General features: G+C 40.4%; 2 protein-coding genes across 2 annotated transcripts; one reads left to right on the plus strand and one right to left on the minus strand.

Annotated features, from left to right (window-relative positions):
• tsg101a (tumor susceptibility 101a) lies at positions 1–6,153 on the plus strand. Its single transcript, XM_044037001.1, has 10 exons — positions 1–387; positions 1,430–1,517; positions 1,625–1,690; positions 1,938–2,101; positions 2,282–2,408; positions 2,662–2,719; positions 2,949–3,043; positions 4,663–4,865; positions 4,982–5,221; positions 5,712–6,153. The coding sequence occupies exons 1-10, from the start codon at positions 346–348 to the stop codon at positions 5,799–5,801; spliced, it is 1,173 nt and encodes a 390-aa protein (XP_043892936.1). The 5' UTR covers positions 1–345; the 3' UTR covers positions 5,802–6,153.
• A 1,840-nt stretch (positions 6,154–7,993) lies between these two features.
• ldha (lactate dehydrogenase A4) lies at positions 7,994–14,320 on the minus strand. Its single transcript, XM_044035926.1, has 8 exons — positions 14,227–14,320; positions 11,958–12,083; positions 11,043–11,160; positions 10,771–10,944; positions 10,500–10,673; positions 10,246–10,363; positions 9,451–9,574; positions 7,994–9,328 (listed from the first exon to the last, which is right to left on the minus strand). Exons 2-8 carry the CDS (start codon positions 12,081–12,083, stop codon positions 9,164–9,166), a joined length of 999 nt encoding a protein of 332 aa, XP_043891861.1. The 5' UTR covers positions 14,227–14,320; the 3' UTR covers positions 7,994–9,163.
• Positions 14,321–16,457: the final 2,137 nt, after the last annotated feature.

The raw sequence follows: 16,457 nt of genomic DNA on the forward strand, positions 1-16,457 counted from the left end.
TCAGCTGCACAACCGGAAATTCCTTGTGTTGATCTTCGGGGTGTTTGTTTGTCGGCCTCTTTCTTTACTGTTTTCGTCTGTTTTCTGTTCTCACTTGGTTTATTGAATTTTGACACATCAACGCAAACACCACTGGTGTTCGACGGAAAGGTATCATATAGAAACGCGATTATTGTCTCAACTGTAGTCGGCCCCTAGTCTGGGCTAACGTTAGCCTAGCATTTAGTGAAGTCTCGCTAGCTAGCGTTAGCTTGCTTTAGCTGTCACCCTAGCTGGCCTGAAAAAGACAGCCGGTTACTCACACAAAACATTGACAAGAACGGTACAAACACACACGCAGAAACAATGGCAGTTGTCAATGAAGGTGCCCTGAAGAAAATGCTGAAGGTAAGCCTGCTGCTACTGCTGCTGTTGTGGCAACAATTTGCCAACAATAGCAAGTTAGCTAAAGTTACCGATACTTAACATGGCGCTAATAGCTAAGTGAACGCTTACGATTTCCTGCAATTGAGAATTCCGTAATTATCTTCCCGTTTCGCCGACAACATTGGTTTGCTCATAAATATATGATTTCGTTGTCAGGGCTGGCTAATGATACGTGTTAAGCTACTGTCACTTGTATTGTTACAATGTATTGTTATTGCTACTGCAAATATGACCAACTTAATGAAACCTGTGTTGAAAGTAAAATTTCAAGTTGTTATTAAAGGTTGATTTGCTCTTGTTTGGCTTGTACTTCACGAATGACACGATTCAAATAAGGAAAATAGAATGTTGTTGCCTGTTTATATGCTATGTTGCCTGTAAAATATAACAACAGTTTGTGTTATAATACAGTTGAAATGTTTCAAGTGTGGTTTGTACTGATTAAATTGACAATTATGTATAATATACATGTACTGTGAGTATATATATATGTGTGTGTGATAGTAGCTGATATTTTTATTTAAACAGTGAGCAATTTTGGGGCGTTTGTTGAAAGTACTACCTACAGTTATTATTATGGGTGTGTCAAAATATCAATTTGGTGATATATAATCACTATTCCAGGGCTAATATTTTAATTAATAAATTAAGGCATTCTAAATTAATCAGTCCCAGCCAGTTTTATTTGCTGGATGTGGCCAATTAATTTCTCCTTGTGGTGTTGCAGCTCAAATGAATGAGGGTAACTTGGCTAAATAAAAGGGAGTTTCCAGCAGGATAATGGCAGAAAAAGCTACTTTAAGAGATGCCCCTGCCACGTTCAATACATAGACTTTATCCACTTTGTTCTCTATATTGTGAATTAATAGAGAAAATATGTTTTGATTTCTTCAGTTAGGCAGATATTGTGATGTATTGTTATGATTGTCTTGCAATATGTTGTATCTTAATTTTAAATGTACTAATACAACACATTTCCCTTTTCTTTGTTGGCATTGTCCAGCAATACAAATACAGAGATCTTTCTGTACGTGAGTTAACCAATGTCATCTCACAGTACAAGGACTTGAAGCCAGTTATGGATGCTTATGGTGAGTTAAATGATGTAAAATGTTGTGTCTCGTGTTTCTTGTTAATACAATGATGGTATATTTTAAAGGCTATTTCCTTGTTGTCAGCATATCCTCTTGTATTTCAGTGTTTAATGATGGCTCCACAAGAGATCTGATGAGCTTGACTGGGACAGTACCAGTGAGCTACAGAGGTAAAGAATGTTATATTTGCGTTCTCCTGGACAGTTACGTTGTACATTGTTCCAACATGGATTTGCAAAATAATATGTCCCAAATACTATATCAAATGAAAAACCCAGCTGGGTTAGGATTATTAATCTTGCTTGTTATGGAGACAAAGTTGCTAAAGATGTATTTTTTCTGAAGATTTCCTCTGAAGATTTCCTTGATGTGCTTTTAAAAACAGAATATGATATTTTGTGTGTTTGTTTTCATCAGGCAATGTCTACAACATCCCAGTGTGTCTGTGGTTGCTAGACACATATCCCTTCAACCCCCCCATATGTTTTGTCAAACCTACCAGTGCCATGATGATCAAAACGGGCAAGCACATTGATGCAAATGGAAAGATCTACCTGCCTTATCTACATGAGTGGAAGCATGTAAGTTTGACATGATTGTCATGTTCTGAAACAAATATCAGCACAAAGGTTTCATGAACCATAGGTGTAACTATGTCTCAGTTTTTAAGTCAAACTGACTTGCCTGTTGATGTTTTAAGTTAATGATTTGCGTTTGTTGTATTGACTAGCTAACTGTATCCTTCACCGTTCGTCTTTCAGCCTCAGTCAGACCTATATGGCCTAATTCAGGTGATGATTGTGGTGTTTGGAGAGGAGCCCCCTGTGTTTTCGCGTCCCACTACACAAGCCCCCTACCAGTCCTTCCAAGCAACTGGACCGCCAAATCGTGAGTGACACAAGCTTTTATTGTAAACAGGGAAATCGTAGTGTAGTGAGATGTTGTCTTACAGTGTCAACTGGTTGAACAGCAGGGTCCACAGCCTGCATATGAAATCATAACAGAAATGTTAACTTATTGAGTCAGTTAAAAAGTGCACTGCTCATTTAAAATAATGTACTTTTTAAGATTCAGCACCAGATGGTGCTCACAGCAAAGCGATGTAATTGTTTCTCTCTCTCTCTCTCTCTCATGATCTCAGCTTCCTACATGCCTGGCATGCCTGCTGTGTCAACCTACGGCGCAAACCCTAACCCTGGGTAAGATGTTTGCCTAGCAGCTCTCAAACCTACAGACCTCTCTCTTTCACTTTGTGCACAGCGTTTCCCACCCGAAAAACTGTCCTGACTTTTCTTTGTGGTTTCTTTTGAAGCAGATAAGTGTATCCGTTGCTAAAATCCAGGACAGTTGTGTCAGCTGCATCTTATAAGTTTTCTAAGTAGAAAATATTAAGTGTTAGCTCTTCATTGATAATGCATGTTTTTACAGAGGCTATCCTGGATACCAGTACCCAGGGAGCAACTCTTACACAGCCGCTGGAGGCCCTGCACACTACCCCACCCAGACTCCAGTCTCCACAGTTGGTATGCGTTACTTTCACTGTCTAGATCAGTCATCCCCAGAGACTGGGTCAGAACCTACAAATGGGTTGCTAAGTACATTTGCAGAACGTTAGAAAGTAGTTGGAAATGTTAGACACAAATTAGCTCTCCCCATGTTATACACTGGGATTTGTGTCGTCTTTCATCTTTAAGAAGAACACAGATTTAAATTTGATTCAGATTCAAATTTGAACTTGAATAACGTGTAAATGTGGACGTTATATGTTTATAAAATTGTGTTTGTAAGAAGGCATTTACTTGTACAACCACTTCTGTTATATCAAGGTTTACAATACAGTGACTTGATTTCTGTGATTGTAATTTAACTTTGACCCAAGACACATGACCTTCTAACTCAAACTCCAACCTTCCTATGATATTCTTGGGGTTCATAGCAGACACTTAAAGGTCATCACTGTAACTAGATCATCAAGCATTAAAGGCCAAAAGGTAGGATGACCCTGCAGAGAAATGAACAGCCCCCACTCAGGCCCGCACACCCTACACCTCTGAAGCACACGCTGATATATTTAGGATGGGAACAGTAACTGCACACAAAGACAGAAGGATCATCGGGCCCCTGCTGCCGTCCCAGCACCAGTTGCCACCAATGAAAAGCTGGTGAAGGAGGAGGAGTTTAAACATATCCTATATTTAGCCGAGAAGAAGAAATGGGTTTGCCTGAAAACTACTGAGATCATAAGGCCTGATCAACTCTGACATTTGTAGCGCTGACTCCAGACTACACGTGAGGTGGTCATGACTCTGAAGACATCCACCACCACCATCAGTGCACTTTACACTTACATAACCTGCTGTTTGGCAGCTTTTGACACTGTACTTTGTGATGAAGTTTATATAAGATGATATTAGAAAGTCTTATTTTACAAATATGTTTGTAAATGCATTTCTTTGGTTTTAATGAGAAAGTTTCAAGATTATGCAATCCACCAAAAAGGCTTGATAAACTACAGTTTAAAAGTTCTGTTGAATTCAGGGTTGCAACAATAAGTCTGTTAATTGATTAACAATTGACAAGTAAATTAATAACCGTCTATTTTGGTAATTGTTTAATCGGTTTGAGTGCGATATCTGTTTGTAATATAAGTTCTGACATTTCAGCTTCTTTTTTACCATTTTATAGAAGAAACAACTAATAAATTGTGGAAATAAATAATATATGATTCGATTATTATATAATCTATTAATATTTTGGAAAGGGAACTTGACTTGGAACCAGAGGGTCGCCGGTTCAAATCCCCACCCGGCCAAAAAGGGCTGGGGTACCCCTGAGCAAGGTACCCAACCCCCCCAATGCTCCCCGGGCGCCACTCAGTGTGGCAGCCCACTGCTCCTAATTGTAGGATGGGTCAAAATGCAGAGGAATACTTTCCCTAAGGGGATTAATAAAAACTAACTAACTAACTTTAGATTATGAAAATAATAGTCAAAGCCTTATTTGGATTTTCACTGGTTTATGGGCTTTTTCATGCAAGATGTGTCACGAGTGATTACATGAATGAATATCAATTGTGATGAATTTAAGGTGTGACCTAAATGAGTTGACAATCATTTCTTTTCACTTTTTGCTCTCGCATAAGGTCCAAGTCGGGATGGCACCATTGGTGAGGACACCATCCGTGCATCTCTCATTTCAGCAGTCAGTGACAAGCTTCGCTGGAGGATGAAGGAGGAGATGGACAGAGCTCAGGCTGAGCTGGACGCTCTGAAGCGAACAGAGGAAGACCTGAAGAAAGGACATCAGAAATTAGAGGAGATGGTCTCAAGACTGGACCAAGAAGTGGTGAGCAATCCTCCTCTTTTTAATCTTACATCAGTGTATATTTTGTTAAGCCTTCTTTTATTATCTTTTCCATAATAAAATAAACTAAGGACCTTATGGTTTCTGTTATGTCATAGACTGAGGTGGACAGAAATATCGAGCTGCTCAAGAGAAAGGACGATGAGCTGAGCGAGGCTCTGGAGAAGATGGAGAACCAGTCGGAGAACAATGACATTGATGATGTCATTGTGCCAACCGCGCCGCTTTACAAACAGATCCTAAACCTGTATGCTGAGGAGAACGCCATTGAGGACACTATCTTCTACCTGGGAGAGGCTCTCCGCAGGGGCGTCATAGACCTGGAGGTTTTCCTTAAGGTGATTTAAGGATATAAGAATATAAGAAATGAGACTAAACACAACAACAAATAATTTGCAGCAGACATTAGGTCAATGTACTGTATATAAATAATCACACACAGACATTTAGAAGATATACTCATTTAAATGAATAGTGTCAACATAAAGGTTAACTCTTAAATTGTTAAAGACGTACAAGTTTAAAATAAGAGATGTAGTTTAAACAAGTATAAAACAAAATTAAAAAGTGAGACGAATATTCAATATAAATGATGTGTTAAAAGTGGCATTAAGTGAAGGCCATTTTTATAAGGTGTTTAAAAAGATGTTGTCATTGGGCAATGTCAGCCATAACTCACCCTTAATTATCATAGACTGCATATAAAAGCTGGATGTAATCCTCCGGTTTGCCAATTGAGGCAAAGAGGACTTGGTTCTGATCAGCTGATCAGCCTCTACATAACCCTGACGTTTCTTATTGACCAAATCTGATTCTCTGTCATTGCAGCACGTACGTCTTCTGTCCAGGAAGCAGTTCCAGCTTCGAGCCCTCATGCAGAAAGCCCGCAAGACTGCTGGCCTCAGTGATCTCTATTGACCTCCACACTGACTAACTGGAAGCTTTCATATCTCCATTCTCTCCTCTACTCCCTTTCAACTGTTTTACTCCCTTTTTAATTTCTTCTTGTATTTCAAACTGCTGCTCGTTTTCTTTTCTCTCTCTTTTTTTTTTTTTTTCTTTTCTTAAATCTCTGCGACTATAAATCTGAGCAGTCGGACCATCTCGTTCACCACAGGAACGTTTCATACTGAGTGGCCACAGTTGTAGTGTGACAATTTATATTTTGATGTGAACAAAAAATGTCTTTAAGATTATTATACATGAACAATCATCACCCAGACACAAAGAAACATTTTTTATATTTGTGGCCCTTTACAGTGTTCACATATATATATATATATATATATATATATATATATATATACATATACATATGTATATATGTATATATATGTATCTCTCTCTCTATATATATATATATACATATACATATACACATATATATATATATATATATATACATATATATATATATATATATATATATATATATATATATATATATATATATATATATATATATATATATATATATATATATATATATGGAAAAACACTTGTTTTGTGTAACAGGCACTGGGGTTGACATGAAAGCCTGCACATGCCATACTGGTGAAAGTGAGGTGTTGTGACTGTGTGGAATGAATGCGACATGTGGACTGAGCGTCTGTGGCGTCGCTGGGTTATGAGTTGGTGTGTGGACCTGTATATTGCTGCAGTGCAGGGTGGCCCCACAGGTTCTGTTCACAGCCCCCTTTTGTCAGACAAAGTAATTTGGTTAGTAAGCACAAATTGTCAGGGGTGAGTAGAGAGGGGCTTTGTAGAGAGCCTCATTTGTCCAGAGCTCCACATCCCTCAAAGTGAAAAGGTTAGGCTCTGATATAAATACCCAGAGTAACCTTTTGGTAAGGACAGGAGTTCAGACTCAGGATTAAATGCTGTGTGTGAGGTCTGAGTCATATTCAGTAGCCATGAATCTCAATTCATACAGTAGAAGTGAAGATAACCGTGGACCTGAACTGTGTCTGTGCTGGTCTGAGTTGGGTTTTGGGTTCCTGATCACTTTTATTTCCCCCCGATCCGTTTGTTTTCACAGCAGCGTGAATGAGGTGCTTTTATCTTGTATCAGCTGCTCAGGTTTACTCTCTGACTGCTCTCACCAGTCACGTACAGTGGTCGTTTAACTCTGTACACTCTCTAATTCATGCTGGTAGCAGTCTTGACATACTTGCATCTAAAAAGTATTACAAAGAAAAACAAATTCTTTTCTTTTTTTTACTTTTCTATTTTCCTTGTGCTGTCCACTTATGTCCAGTTTTCAGCAAAACGTTGTGAATAGAACCAGAGTGTTGGAGAAGGGAAAAATGAAATAAAGGACGATAGTACTAATCAAAAAAGGTTAACTTATGTAAAGTTTAAAACCAGGTCTCATTTAAATTAGCCTTTTACTAAATGCACTTTGAAATGTATGATAGGTTATCTGCTGTTTTTTTTTTTTCTTGTTTCCAAATCAACCACCTGTTCTTTTATATCTGTAGATTTATGTAAATCAGTGCAAATAAAGTAAATCTGATTTAATGGTTCATTTCTCCGACATCATTTCAATTGATAATTTAGTGTTCACTTTATTAGATACACAGGACACCTTATGGTGGCAGGTGTTGCTGCTGGAGCCCATCTGCTTCAGGGTTTGATATGTTGTGTGTTCAGATTGTTGAATAACTTGGTGTCTGAGTTACTGTTGCCGTTCTGTCATCTCCAGCCATTCGGGCCGTTCATCTCTGACCTTTGAGATAAACAATGCATTTTTTCCCTGATTGCTGCTGCTCACTGGATGTGTTTTCTCTTTTCCAGACCATTCTCTGTAAACCCTAGTACATCATTTGGCTCCAACAACCATTTTCTTTCTCTCAATTTGAACTTGAGCTGGTCCTGACCACGCCTACATGTAATGAGTTGCTGCCGTGTGATTGGCTGATTGGATATCTGTGTTAAAAAACAGTTTAACGGGTGAACGGTGAGTGTAATTTAAGTTTTTTACAATCCCTTTTGTTTTGACTCCAAACCAATATTTGATGTGATCTAACTGTATTTCATTCCTATGATCACTGTGAACACAAACTGCCTTCTACACGGTGGGATAAAAACACAGACTCAAACACGACTGGTATCATCATCATCCTGGCAGATTTATTCGATGTTAACGACAAATTCATTTTTGTCACATCTAGCTGCCATGACAGTGAGTCCATAACTGATTCATCAACCATATCTAATGTTGTAACATTAACACATGAATAGTTCTCAACAGCAGTAATGGTTATAAATATCCTCATTCATTTCTGTTACTGTTTTTATATCTTAAAATATCTTGAATAAATATAAGTCTTTTTCAGGGAATTTATTTTGTGTGCCAAAAAAACAAAACAAAAGTCAAGATTGTTACCCTCCGTATAAATTAAAATTAATAACCCAACATCAAGTTTATTTTCCTAGTTGACTCGTTCCGTTGGCTCTCTGTTATCTCTATGCTGGATTTAACCATGGCAAGTCACTATCTTAGCACCAGCTTAAAATCTCTTGTCATCAGCTTTCCCTTTCTTCCCTTCAATATAAGTTTCTTTTTTTCCCCCCATTAGTGCACTTGTGGTTTGGTTGTGTTAAAAAAAAAAAAGGCTTCAGTGCCAACCAGTTTCATTGCGTTTCTCGAGATACTTTGGTATCACAGGAGTTTGGCCCAGTGATAAACAGCAATGCTGCCACGACTTGACGTGGATTTTTTTTTCCTCATAGAGAATGGAATGTCTCTATTTTACTCCAAATAATAATAAAAAAATAATAAGCAGAGATAACCGTGTGGAAGTAAAACCAACTGGTAACAATCATGGCATACATACCGACTAGAACAAGGAGTGCACAGAAGTAACAGCAACAGTACAGAATTACATACAGTACATAGAATACACAGTATAACACATTCAATGCACAAAGGCCTTACAATTTGATGTAGAGACGGACAACACAGTAGATACTCTCTCTATGAAAGGCTGAGTCCAGATGCTGAAAGGTGTGAGATATATTATGGTTATTGAGTAATAAGAGTGAGGAAAGCAAGTGGGAGGCAACAATGGAAAATGATAACCCTTGTGTCAACATCTGAAACTAAAAATCTAGCTTCCGTTGATCTCGGGTACGGACTCTCAGCCTTTTTAAGATACTTGTCGGTCTAATTTGTCCATTGCAGTTGGGGGGACACACGCACACACAGGAGGTACAGCAGGCTGGGGGGGAGGCGGTAACCATACAGTGCTTGGTGTGGTTTCAGCGTGGATGCATCTTTACATGGTGAGGTCCTTCTGTACGTCCCACAGGGTCTCGGCGCTCTTCACCAGCTGCTTCTGCTCCTCGGGCTTCAGTGTCATGTTAATGACATCCGTCAGGCCGCTGTTGCCCAGCACGCATGGGATGCTAAGGAAGACCTCGTCCTTCACGCCATACATGCCCTAACAGACGGAGAGGAGGAGGAGGAAGAGGAGGTGAGCAGGGCAACACGTCGCTCATCGGCTAAATGTGCAACGGGTGTTAAGTGTTCAACAGTGGGGTGATGTGCGGGGGGGGCCCTCACCTTGACAAGTGTAGACACGGGGTGCACTTTGCGCATGTTCTTCACGATGCTTTCCACCAGATTGGCCACGGACATGCCAATGGCCCAGGAAGTGTAGCCCTTCAGCTTGATGACCTCATAGGCTCTGCAGTGCACACATACAGCACAATCAGAGAAAATACTCAAAAAGAAAACTGAAATTTGATGTTTTCATCCGGAAAATCCTGCCATTTGACATGACATGATATTCAAGTTATACACTGGTGACATGTACATGAAGACTGACTAAGGCAAGGAGGAATTACAAGACAGAATGACCAAGAAAAACCTTTGAACTAGGGAAAGCACAAAAATGCATTTCCCTAAATAATTATATTCCTCAAATAAGCATTTCCCCTTTCCTTCATCGAGACACGTGCTGTACATAACTGAGCTCCCTGACAACCTGGAAAACCACAAGTTAAGAGCAGAGCGTAGCTTTTATTATGGATGTGTAAACCTATGATACCACAGTGCTACACCGTATTAACGTGCCTCCGCCTGCCTTTGGCTCACTTCCATGGTCACATTCCTCACCCAGCTCCACTGGTTACAGTTGTGGCAGGTGGGATTTGTGACCACACAACACTAACTGTTTTACATTTAATCAGCAGCCACGATTGTGGGCCACTGAACCTGAAAAGATGTGTTCCACCATGTTTATGGCTGCAACCTTTGTGCCGGACACAAGGCCCACATGCAAAAAGGCAGAGTGTGAGAAAGTGTTGCAGAGGAGTTCCGGGAGTACTTTCAAATGATCCAGGGATGTGTACTCACCCGTCAACAACGCTCTTATGTACCGATTTCCAGTTCTCACTGTCGCCCTCGGCCCCGATTTGTGGGTTGAGGCTCTGCAGAGAAACTCCAGCAACATTCACGCCGCTCCACACAGGCACTAAGAGAAACAGATATAAAGTAAAATCATCATTAAATCACTCTTAAATGCTGAAAGTGTATTCAAAAAGATTCAAAAGAGACAGCGGTACAGTAGAAGACGAGACGAGGGTCTATTTATAGTCGGAGCTACATACCACTGGAGTCTCCGTGCTCCCCGACAATCCAGCCGTGGCAGCTTGAAGGGTGGATGCTGAGCCTCTCTCCCATGAGGTGGCGGAAACGGGCAGAGTCCAGGTTGGTGCCGGAGCCAATGACCCGGTGACGGGGGAGGCCGCTCAGCTTCCATGCCACGTAGGTCAGGATGTCCACTAAAGGAGGATGAAGAACAAGGGGAAATGAGCCTTGAAAATCAGTTTCATATCACTTCAACGTCCACTTTTCCATTCACATTCGCTCCAGCCTGACCTGGGTTGGAGACCACCATCAGGATGCAGTTGGGGCTGTACTTGACGATGTTGGGGATGATGAACTTAAAGATGTTGACGTTGCGCTGCACCAGGTTGAGGCGGCTCTCGCCCTCCTGCTGACGAGCACCAGCAGTCACAACCACCACCTTGGAGTTGGCCGTCACACTGTAGTCTGTGACAAAATAAATACAGAAATTAGTGTTCACACTTAAAGAATCGTAGTTTCTTTTCAGGTCGTTCAGCTATTTCTTTTTGTGTGTGCACTCTCACCTTTGTCAGCCACAATCTTGTGTGTCTTGAGGAAGAGGGATCCGTGTTGCAAGTCCATGGCCTCACCCTTCAGTTTGTCTTCCATCACGTCGACCAGAGCCAGCTCGTCACACAAGTCCTGATTACACAAGACAGGTCATTCTGACATCTCAGGGCCAGAGAAGTGAACATTTTCTAAAGGTATATGTTCAAAGGTTCAATAAATGCAAACGTCTTTAGGGTTGTTTTTCTGGCCCCATTTCCCTGCCTGGATTGTCTAGCAGCAGATGAATTGGAATACAGTTCTCCTGATGTGGAACAGAATGTGCATTCTGCATCACATGAGCCTTAAACTCCCACACAAGGGCAAAAATTCATTGTCTGAGATAAAATTGCAGCTGCATCTGCTATGGGACTGGACCTACAGAGTGTGTGCACAGTTTGGTTTATTTACACAAGGGAAGATGGAATTCCTTGCGGCCTGGCCCCTAAAGACCCCACTCTTTTGTTATTCCTCACTTTAAGATACTGAGAGAAGAGTAAAGAAAAACGAACACTGTTCATTTTAAAATCTGGTTTTTCTTTGCCTGTTAATTCTCAGCATAAGTGGAAGCTACATTTTTGTGAGTGGAGGAGGAACATATGAGGGGAAGTGAAGTGTTTCCTGGTCTTGTTCTGTGTAACAAAGTAACGCTTGCTTTCTCCACAAATGATGACACGAATGTGACTTCAACCCTTTGAGACTAAACCTTTTATTGCCTTATGACTGGATTTAGCCACAAATTACCTTTTGTTTATTGAACCAAATACTGCAATAACTGTGCAACTACAGTTCAACTTTCAATTACTTTTTTTCCCCCTTTTGCTCATGCTACACCACATATTTACATAACCAAATATCACAAATGTCCCTCTCTCTCTGTGTGTCTGTCTCACCTGGAGGAGAATGCTGATGGCGGAGGCCATGCCCACCATGCCAACGCCCACCACCGTCACCTTGTTCCTGCTCCCGACATGCTCCTCCTTCATCACATGACCAATCAGCTTTTCCTTGGTGGACATCTGTTGAAGGTGGAAAGACACACGGAGACAAGTGAGTGACACGATGGTCAAATAAAAAACAAAACATTTTCTATGACAAGAAAGCAGTGATAGAAAAAGACAGGTAAAAGGAGAAGAGGTGAGGGGAGAAGGGAGGGGCGTGAGGGGATTAAGAGCTGTTGTGTCTGGCAGGTAGCAGCAGGCCTTCACAGCTGCGGACGTGACTGCTTCCCTCCTGCTGATGGCGCCAGGCTTGAATTTCCCCTCTCTTTCGACAGCAGTACACAAATGAATATTCGCCCTTTCCCCATTGACTAAAAACCACATTTACATCAACCACAAGGTTCCTGTTTTAGCACTTCTCAGTCTGCCGCCCCATAAAATGGTCCACAGATGACACATGCTCGACAGCACTACTCCTCTAGGTCTCCATGGTAACCACTTTCAGGGAAAGTGCTGCAGGCTGCTGCGTTCGTGCAGGGAAGACCATGACGTCACCAGCGACTACTTAGGTTTTCCGTTTAGTCTGCAGTGGCCATGTGCTCGCCAGGCTTCACCAGCGTGATTAAGGGGTTTCTCTGGTAGATGCTGGTCCCATGGCGGACGTGACATCTGATAGATTGTAATAATACCTTCCCAGGGAGGGGGGGATACTTAATCTCTCTCTTAATCGTGAGGCTCCCTTTATCCAATTATCTGTCCCTTTAGAAGTGCACAGCATTCTGTAATCCTGAGGTTAGTCGGGTTTGTTACACACGCACACGAGGAAAAGGAATGCTTCATATATATATTTTCCACTCAGCCTAACTTTTTTATTTTTCACAACATGCCTAAAAAAAAACTGAATAACTATTTAGTAGCACACCTGAATGAGGATGACAGTAAGGGTTGAGGCTAAGAATTGAATGCAATATGGTTGGAAAGCGAGAATGAGAGGTTGATTCTACAGATTTCTGGGACGAACACTACTAATACTATGTCATTTACTTCTTTAGACCATCTAGTTGGCCTGAGCTCTGACAGGGAGTCAGGTCTGTTATATCTTGCAGGCGATAGCTAAATCTCAGATGCGATCAAACAAACTGTTATTTGCCTTCTGAATTGCAAAGTCTGGAGGAATTTAACAGCAGCACAGCTGAACTTTATTTCCACTGTGCAGTAGAAAGGATCAACAAGTTTAAGTTTATATTTCACAGGCTGAAACTGCCAAATGTTCCTCAACAACCCTGCATCCATAGCACTAGTTGAAAACAATTTAATTTATTTAATTTTATATTTTTATTATATATTGTATCATATCACCAACATTGCAGTAGTGTGATTCCTTAAAGATAGCAGCCATTTTGTTTTGTTTTCAAATCTGTAATTTAGGAAGAGACTTGTTGAGTAGGCCTGTAAAACCGTTGCATGAGTGTTTGGTTGCTGAGATAAATACTGTAAATGTATATTAATTATGAGGGGGGTTGGGGTGCCCCCTTTCCCCCCACTTGAGCCTGTGCCCCTGTAATTTCCCAGTATGCCACTGACATTCAGTCATATCTTGCCAGTCCATTACACAGCACATGCACATCAATAAGGGGGAAAGGGGTGTAAAATGAGATTAAGTCGAACATCAGTAGGTCATCAAGCGGTTAAAGTGAAACTTAATCATGAGCAGCATCAAGAGCACAGACTATAGAATGTATATACAGAGCATTTCCTGTTCCAGCTCGAGGCCATTACTGTGTAGCAGGTATCACGGGCAATGATGTAACCACCTCACATCACACTCACCGTTACATAGACCCTCATTGTTTAATATCACACATTACATACGCTCAAATCACACTAGAACTACTGTATATACATATAAAACATACATTCACACAATTACACTGACAGGCCTTCATTATTCTGCTCCAACTAACCCTGTTTTATACAAAACAACCCATCATTGCACCAAACGTAATCGTTTAAAGACAAACAAACAGCAACAGGAAGAGAAAGGTCCATCCAATCAATCGCAGTGATGTTATCTAAAGGAACTCCCCTTCACGTAAAGTGCGCAGCAGGTTGGTGAAGCCTGAGCTCGTCTGCTTTTCACCAGCAGTCAACAGTTACACGACGTGAAGGCGTCACATGATAATAAATAGTGTAAAGAGAGAAAATGGCGGCAAAGTTTTACCTTTAAGCGTCAGTTAAAAGTGTGTAAAGCGAAGCTGGAGTGTTCGGCTCTTCTTCTCCCTCAGTGCAGCTTTTGCGCAGAAGTGCAGAGGCTGCGGAAGGAGGACAGCCCCGCTATTTAAAGACAGCCTCCCTCCGTGGACGTGACGTCACAGCATTCATAACACGATTGGGCGGATCCAAGGCCGTGGAGCATGTTCTTGGTCACGTCCCCACGACAGGATGCGGCGGTGAGTCGGTGTTCTTGTTCAACGCGTGGGTCTGACACGAACTCGTTCATCTAATTGAGAAGGTCTTCATTTTACTGTCGAACCACAGACACGTTTACGACACTTTTGTCCGAGAACAGCGGTGTTACGTTACCACGGTGACCGCTGCGTGTCCTCCACACTAAAGTTAATAACAGAGGAGAAGAATGATGGAGCTGACACCCCGCGTGTGTATTACTAATTACACATAGGGAAGATACATACTGTTAAACATCCTGACGTCTCTCTTTGTACATTCACAGCAAACACTTTGTCCATACATTATTCATTTCACTCCTCTTTTATATGTCCCATATAAGAATGTCTTCCAGTCAGGACACAGCATTAAAAACACAAATATTCTGAAACAAACACAGAAAACAGTAATAGTATAGTACGACAAATTATACTAAATACTAAGTATTATACTATGATACAAAACAATAGACATTTTTTGCTTTAATGTGCAAATTAAGCAGAGTTTTTGCACTAAATTTTAGATTATATACTATCATACTAAACAAAAAAGTGTTTCATGTGTAAATTAAGATTTACTATAACAAAAAAGTTATCTTTTATGAGAAAAGTAAGCAGAGTTATTACATTAAATAACAGCTACTGTACTATAAAATAAAATAATATGTAAAAAACTTGAGGTTCATGTGCCATTATAGACAATGTCTCATAAATATGCACTGAAAAAAAAAAATAATAATAAATATACAAAATATATATACAGTCTATGACATAAATGAATCATCTCCACGTGGCTGCTGATGCCACCTCATGACAAACACACCTTGGTATGTTTTAGTTTTAGGGCACATAAAATGTGGCGGACGTTGCATCATAAGAAAATGGTGACTCTCCAGACAGAAGGATGAATTGCATTTTTTATGCGCCATCTACTGTTTAACTGGAGATATTACAACACAGCCCAGTTGACATTCAACAGGCAGCGCCTTTCTTGAGTCTCCTATCTGAGCTGTTTTCATATTATGAAATAAATGACTCACGTTACAAAAGGGGGAGGAATTGCATCATAGTTACAACATAACATTTACATTTCTGACATTGTCTGGAATCAATCTTTTGTCCAAAACTTCATGCTCCCTTACAATAACCAGTCCTAGATAAACTGCAGAAAACGGTTTACACAATGTGATTTTCTTTCTCCCCCTTTGCAGAGCTAATATGAAGTGGACCACAATTCACTTCACCGAAATACTGCCTGTGAATGCGGAGTCTGGACAAAGACAGACAGTGTCCAGTCCAGACTGGCTGCACTACAACTACTGTACATGAGGGTGTCAAGGACTGGTGAGTGATGTAAGGTGGTACTTTTTAAATCTCTATTAGACTTGGATAATTAATATCACAGTGAAACATCTTAGATTTCCATTCTGAAATCAAGAACATAAATATTGAATTGTTTATTATCATCTTCATCTAATTACTTCACGTGTTGGTCATCATGATGGCTGCTTTTATTAGATCTCTCTCTGTTGACACTGTTTATCAAAAGATTCTGATTAATAGACTTGGAGATGTGTTCGAGCTCTCAGGAGTGGTTTTGGAAAGGTTCTCCTCGTACCTCTCTGAGCAACAGTACATAATGAAAGGCGCTATATAGATAACAGCACCCCCACGACCCTCTGGTGGAGGATAGAGCAGTAGATGATGTAGATGATCCCAGTGATGTATATTTTTTGATAATTATCAAACAAATACAAAAAAATCTAAATAAATTTTAGACCGAAGCAAACAAAGGCAAATAGAAAATAAATAAACACCCTCCCTTCCAAGGTCACACCGCACAGTCTGCCGCCACAAACAAACATTAGCCTCCTGTATTCATGTCACGTTTTCTATTACGTGTTCAAATTAGTTAGTAAATTGATCACAACTAATCATGAAATACATGGATTTAAATGAGCCAGTCAATTAATAAATAAAACAGATAATAATGACAACATAAGCGTAA

This window comes from Solea senegalensis, linkage group LG10, assembly GCF_019176455.1.
Source record: "Solea senegalensis isolate Sse05_10M linkage group LG10, IFAPA_SoseM_1, whole genome shotgun sequence".
Taxonomy (NCBI): Eukaryota; Metazoa; Chordata; class Actinopteri; order Pleuronectiformes; family Soleidae; genus Solea; species Solea senegalensis.

Bases quoted from the DNA above. Each gene is read 5' to 3' on its own strand.
- tsg101a (XM_044037001.1), top strand. From the start codon at position 346: ATGGCAGTTGTCAATGAAGGTGCCCTGAAGAAAATGCTGAAG. The intron at 1,518-1,624 runs GTGAGTTAAATG...CTTGTATTTCAG, and splicing joins GCCAGTTATGGATGCTTATG to TGTTTAATGATGGCTCCACA. The intron at 4,866-4,981 runs GTGAGCAATCCT...GTTATGTCATAG, and splicing joins CAAGACTGGACCAAGAAGTG to ACTGAGGTGGACAGAAATAT.
- ldha (XM_044035926.1), bottom strand. From the start codon at position 12,083: ATGTCCACCAAGGAAAAGCTGATTGGTCATGTGATGAAGGAGGAGCAT. The intron at 10,364-10,499 runs GTATGTAGCTCC...TGTTTCTCTTAG, and splicing joins GGAGCACGGAGACTCCAGTG to TGCCTGTGTGGAGCGGCGTG. The intron at 9,329-9,450 runs GTGAGGGCCCCC...TCCGTCTGTTAG, and splicing joins CCGTGTCTACACTTGTCAAG to GGCATGTATGGCGTGAAGGA.